General features: G+C 45.4%; 1 protein-coding gene across 1 annotated transcript; it reads right to left on the reverse strand.

Moving 5' to 3' along the window:
- Nucleotides 1–2,054: 2,054 nt before the first annotated feature.
- On the reverse strand, nucleotides 2,055–5,853 carry LOC138372985 (P-selectin glycoprotein ligand 1-like). The gene is made up of 2 exons (XM_069339027.1): nucleotides 5,850–5,853; nucleotides 2,055–2,467 (listed from the first exon to the last, which is right to left on the reverse strand). Exons 1-2 carry the CDS (start codon nucleotides 5,851–5,853, stop codon nucleotides 2,055–2,057), a joined length of 417 nt encoding a protein of 138 aa, XP_069195128.1.
- Nucleotides 5,854–6,371: the final 518 nt, after the last annotated feature.

The following is a 6,371-nucleotide window of genomic DNA, read 5'->3' on the forward strand; positions in this document are numbered from 1 at the left end:
ACAGAGACAGAGACAAGAGACAGGAGACAGAGACAGAGACAAGAGACAGGAGACAGAGACAGACACAAGAGACAGGACACAGAGACAGAGACAAGAGACAGGAGACAGAGACAGACACAAGAGACAGGACACAAAGACAGAGACAAGAGACCGGAGACAGAGACAGACACAAGAGACAGGAGACAGAGACAGACACAAGAGACAGGAGACAAGAGACCAGGGCGCCAGGCAGGAGAGCGCCAGAAAGTCGGGAAGGAGTGGCGATGGTGGTGATCGCCGGGTGTTGGGCGGGAGGGTCGGGGGTGTTGCAGCAACCCTCAGCCCCCAACATGGGCAGCTGAAGGAAATGCCCGCCGCGCCCCCTGCCCTCCCGCCCTCAACACCTCGTCACTATACACCCCTCACAACGGAACACTCTCATCACTCACGGCTCAATACACCATTCACAACTGGCAACATTCGTGGTTAATACACCATCTTCAGTCGAGTGCTGATTGCATTAAATTAATGGACAGTACACCTCTTCTGTTAATCACTAACTACACCAATTGCACAAGTGTAACAATGTACACCTGTTAACTAGCAAGGTATAAACATGGACTAGCAAGAATGACAAGAATTTATATATACAAACCGATAAAAACATTAAGGCCAGGATGGCTATATTTCACCGTCTGTGTTGCAGAGCATGCAAGCGTTGCAAGTTATGGTTCAGGATGCCGGTTAGAGAGCAGAAAGCCACATGAATGATGGTATTAAGAACCTGTTTCACCGATAAGCTTATCGAGCGGCGAGGCGAGTGACTCGGAGGACCACGGAGACGTTATACAAGTGCTTGAGACACGCTTGGAACAGTGGGAGTGTGACGAGGGGAGACGTGTGTGGTCGTGACGAGGGGTAGACGTGTGTGGTCGTGACGAGGGGTAGACGTGTCTGGTCGTGACGAGGGGTAGACGTGTGTGGTCGTGACGAGGGAAGACGTGTGTGCTTGTGTAGTCAGCTTCTTGGTGTATATACACTAGCAGTTTGCTTTTGGTCCTGATCAATGTTCGCTGTTAAATATACCTGCTGGCCTGTACACCCAAACATGTAGTACACCTCTGGGTGTATATCCTTGCCGCCCACTAGATGGGTGTGGCTGTACCCCCTTCCACCGCCCACTACTGGATGGGGCGATTGTAGTCCTTTTCCGCTGTAGTCTCTATGGCTGTATCTGTTCCCTTTCCATCGCCACCCTCTCAGGTGAATGATACACAAATCTTTATCTATAAGAATGTCTGTCTGTCCAAAGTTGGGGCCAGACGCTTGGGGTCAGCCTCACCAAACTTCGCAGGGTGAAATGGTCTGAGGTTCAGGACAGACATAGGTTGGTTGGGGGTCGCCATAATTCAAGAAGGAACAGCAAGCCATGGTCACAAAGTGACCCCCACAACTGATTTTGGTTGTCTATTTAGACAACCAAAATCTATTTAGACAACCAAAAGTTTGAGTCCACCATCTATGCCTGATGGAAACATATGGACATTTATGGACAGCTATGCATGTCAAAATATGTTAACAATTAAAACTAAAAGAACAAATTCTTACAGTAATATTACAAATTATGCACTGATCTCGGGAATTAACATAAGTTAATGTTAATTTTGCTTTGCCTGTAGCAGCATAAAACAGACGATTCTCCCAGAGCTTCAAAAGCTTTCTCAAGCCTCGCCTATTTGCAGTCCTCCCTACCACGGACACTTCATTATGAATCTGGTTGTAAACCAATTAATGAGTCGTGTTGCAGGGTAAACTAGTATGGTAAGGCTTAACATGGGCTATGGGAAGGGGAAGCCCAATTAACACAGATCAATATTTGGTCCCCTCACAAGGTCATAGGCTTAAATATTACCAGAAGGATGGGGCGGGAGAAATCATATAAACAGTACACAAATGCATATTTTTATGACCAGGAAATAAGAAAAACATTCCTTAAAACATTCCTTAAGTATTGCTATAAGCGAGGAACCTCACTCTTCTCAAGTGTGATGGTTTCCTGCCCCCTGCTCCTTCACTCAAGACACTCGTCCATTGTTCATTCGTTGGTCTCGTGTTTCCTGAGCGTGGTCTGGATAATATGGTGTTTCCTGAGCGTGGTCTGGATAATATGGTGTTTCCTGAGCGTGGTCTGGATAATATGGTGTTTCCTGAGCGTGGTCCGGATAATATGGTGTTTCCTGAGCGTGGTCCGGATAATCTGGTGTTTCCTGAGCGTGGTCCGGATAATATGGTGTTTCCTGAGCGTGGTCCGGATAATATGGTGTTTCCTGAGCGTGGTCCGGATAATATGGCGTTTCCTGAGCGTGGTCCGGATAATATGGTGTTTCCTGAGCGTGGTCCGGATAATATGGTGTTTCCTGAGCGTGGTCTGGATAATATGGTGTTTCCTGAGCGTGATCTGGATAATATGGTGTTTCCTGAGCGTGGTCTGGATAATATGGTGTTTCCTGAGCTAACAAGTAATTGCCAACAGAACCTAAACGCCTAACCTAATTTAGGCCTAACTATACAATAAATTCTAGTATGTAACAACAGTAACATGTATGTATCAGATTTTTTTTTTTAGAATCAACAGTTTGTTGAAATTGACGAATGTGCCTAGGGTGCAAGGGTGCAAATACTCAGGCTCAGCCTCAGGCTCGGAACCACGGAGGAGTGGGTGGAGAGGGAAGTAATCTATTTCGGTGATCGACGCTCACCAGGATCCTGTGTGGTGTGGGCCAGGGTCCGGGTGAGAGGTGTGTGAGGTGTACTCACCTAGTTGTACTCACCTAGTTGTGTTTGCGGGGGTTGAACTCTGGCTCTTTGGTCCCGCCTCTCAACCGTCAATCAACAGGTGTACAGATTCATGAGCCTATCGGGCTCTGTCATATCTACACTTGAAACTGTGTATGGAGTCAGCCTCCACCACATCACTTCCTAATGCATTCCATTTGTCAATCACTCTGACACTAAAAAAGTTCTTTCTAATATCTCTGTGGCTCATTTGGGCACTCAGTTTCCACCTGTGTCCCCTTGTGCGTGTTCCCCTTGTGTTAAATAGACTGTCTTTATCTACCCTATCAATCCCCTTCAGAATCTTGAATGTGGTGATCATGTCCCCCCTAACTCTTCTGTCTTCCAGCGAAGTGAGGTTTAATTCCCGTAGTCTCTCCTCGTAGCTCATACCTCTCAGCTCGGGTACTAGTCTGGTGGCAAACCTTTGAACCTTTTCCAGTTTAGTCTTATCCTTGACTAGATATGGACTCCATGCTGGGGCTGCAGGTGTGTGAGGTGTGTGAGGACGGCGCTACACTGGCGGGAAGTGTCCCCGTCGCTGCCACACTTACATCATCAACATTGGCTTGTTTTTATGTATGAATGCAGATGGAACAAATATACGTGCATACATATGTACAATCTCTCTGCGGTGTACAGTGGTACAGCAGAGTGCTGTACCACTGCACCACAAAAGCATGGGAGAGTCTTTATGAACTCATATAACCCCCCCCCCCATGCGTGAGTGCATTCGGGTCAGGTGGTCAACTATTTTATTTATCATTATCATTTTTTCATTTTTTTCAGGTTTATCATTTTATTTGTATATATGTGTGTGTGTCTTTTGTGTAAACTGTAACACATGTAATAAAATAAAAAATACAAAAAAATAATAGGGGTGGTAGAAGAAAATATTAGACTTCAGTGAGAACCCACAAGGTCTATTCTGAATACTCTTTATTTTCTTCTTCAAGGCTATGGGTCCCTACAATTGCACCAGTGGTGGTACCCCTGTATTATATATATATATATATATATATATATATATATATATATATATATATATATATATATATATATATATATATATATATATATATATATATATATATATATATATATATATATATATATATATATATATATATATATATATAATATACTCGTGATATCTAGTTAGAAATCAGGAATGAACCGCAGGCAAATTGTAATTTGCATAAACCCCCAGGAATTTGAAGTAAATAAAAATCAGGTAATTTTGTTTGATAACATACATGCTGGCCTCTCCAACTTTTATATTATACCTTGAGATTTTGTAAAGTGGACGGTATATGTCGGGAGAGTATGTTGTGTGGACGGTATATGTGGTGAGAGTATGTTGTGTGGACGGTATATGTGGTGAGAGTATGTTGTGGGTTTGGAACGGCGCCAGCTGGCGGTCACAGGGACCACGTGTCACAGGGACCACGTGTCACAGTGACCACGTGTCTCAGGGACCAACTTTCAACAGGACCAGATGTCGTAGGGACGAAACTTCACAGAGGCCAGACGTCACACAGACCCGCCGTTACACAGACCATGCGTCACACACCATGCGTCACAAGGCCTAGGCGTTACAGAAACCAACCGTCCCATATTTTCTTCAATATTCCCATTAAAAAGATAATAGTGTTCCCCCGATTTCTATATTAACTCAGAAGTAAAAAATAAAATAAAACAGAGCCAAAATGTTGGGTGCGGAGAATATATATAGGCCTGGGAGAATATATATAGGCCTAGGAGAATATATATATAAGCCTACATTTACAATCACCGTGACGAACCACCGTAGCCACTCCCGGCTGACGTTCCCGCTGATTGGCGGACGTGTCTTAATAAGCTTAACTGCTCTTAACCGTCATCTGATACCTTTTCCTGCGCGTGTCTGTGGCTTACGCTTGGTGGGCGGGCGGTAATGTGGGGGAGGTGTGTGGGTGGAGTGGGTGTGGGTGGAGTGGGTGTGGGTGGAGTGGGTGTGGGGGGTGGGGGTTTCCGTGGTGACACCAGGCGACAACACCCACACAATTTCCACCTTTGTATTACAGTATTTAAGACAATTATAACATGTTTGTGGTTGTTAGTGTTTTGCATCAGTAAAATCAGCCATAATTTAGTGTTATTATCCAATTGTGTACTAACATAGTTGGGAAAATACTCCAACGTTACATTAAAAACTTAACACTTAACAAGTGTTTGAATAGTTGCTTGTATATGTGGCTATTGTATCTGCATAAATAAATTAAGGCAAACACTGGATCATATTTGCCTACACGAAGGGAGGTAAACACAGAGAGATATATTTTCCACATTTCAGTGTACATAGTTTACTTAGCTGACTTTACTGAGGCGATATATACACAGAGAAGTGTACACCATTTATCGGTTTATATGTCTTAAAAGTTATATTAAGTGCTGAACTGTGTTCAGGACTGATATATTTGCTGGTTGATCAGCAAGCTCAGCAAGTTGATAGGCATTGACACCAACACCAGCAGCCGGTGACAGCCGGTTAGTAAGGCACACGGCTAAGTGACGGCTTCCCAAGCCATCACTTTGGTCTAGTGCACAGATTTCCATATATATATAATACTACTGGAGAGAAACTAAGTAATGCGGCACCTGAAGAATTTTATTTACAAATCATTAAAAGATCTCTCTTTCCTGTGGTGACTCCTGGTTAACTCTCACAACATGAAGCGGGAAGACTGAGAAGTGTGGCAGGAGAGAGAGAGCTAAGAGCCAGTCCACCATCACGAAGGTGAGTTAAGTAAGCCACAGCCACCAGCACCCTCGGGGCCGCCTTCACCCGCGGCTCAAACCAAGAAATAAAAAGAGTATTAACCTGCGGGCCTTGCTGGAGGCGACCACATAAATCAACACTTTCCCTCCGTCCACCTTCCCTCCTGCTTACTACCACCCCCAACCTCCCACCCGAGTCTTTCCCCCCTCCCCTCCTCTCCTTACTGATTCCTTGCCCCCCTTCCTCCTTCTCCGTCCTCCCCCCTCCTTCTCACCCATTTCTCTTACTCGTCAAGGACTGGAACAATGACTGCAGTAATATCCAGAGATGAACATGAGTCGCGGCTGACAGTGATGAGGGGAGCCTGGAACGTAAACTTGTCCAGAGGAGGGATACGGAGACGTGACCAAACACACCTGTAAAATGAACAAATCCACAAAGGTCGTGATTAGGGTTCGAACCTACGTCCGGAATGATTTGTGTGTGTACACCTGTAAAATATTTCGGAGGAAGAGAACGGGCAACAGCCTCATTTGTTCTCCAGTCCTTCTACTGTTTTTACTTCTTGAGGTGTTGGTTGCCATAGTAATACTGGGTACCCGCTTCTCCGGCACACAGGGAGGTACCCGCTTCTCCGGTACACAGGGAGGTACCCGCTTCTCCGGCACACAGGGAGGTACCCGCTTCTCCGGCACACATGGAGGTACCCGCTTCTCCGGTACACAGGGGGATTTCGGTGCCTCCGTCTGGGCGGGAACTAAGCGTCCTGGAACAGTAAGGCTTAAACCCCGGGAGC

Source organism: Procambarus clarkii, chromosome 40 (assembly GCF_040958095.1).
Source record: "Procambarus clarkii isolate CNS0578487 chromosome 40, FALCON_Pclarkii_2.0, whole genome shotgun sequence".
NCBI classification, from domain to species: domain Eukaryota; kingdom Metazoa; phylum Arthropoda; class Malacostraca; order Decapoda; family Cambaridae; genus Procambarus; species Procambarus clarkii.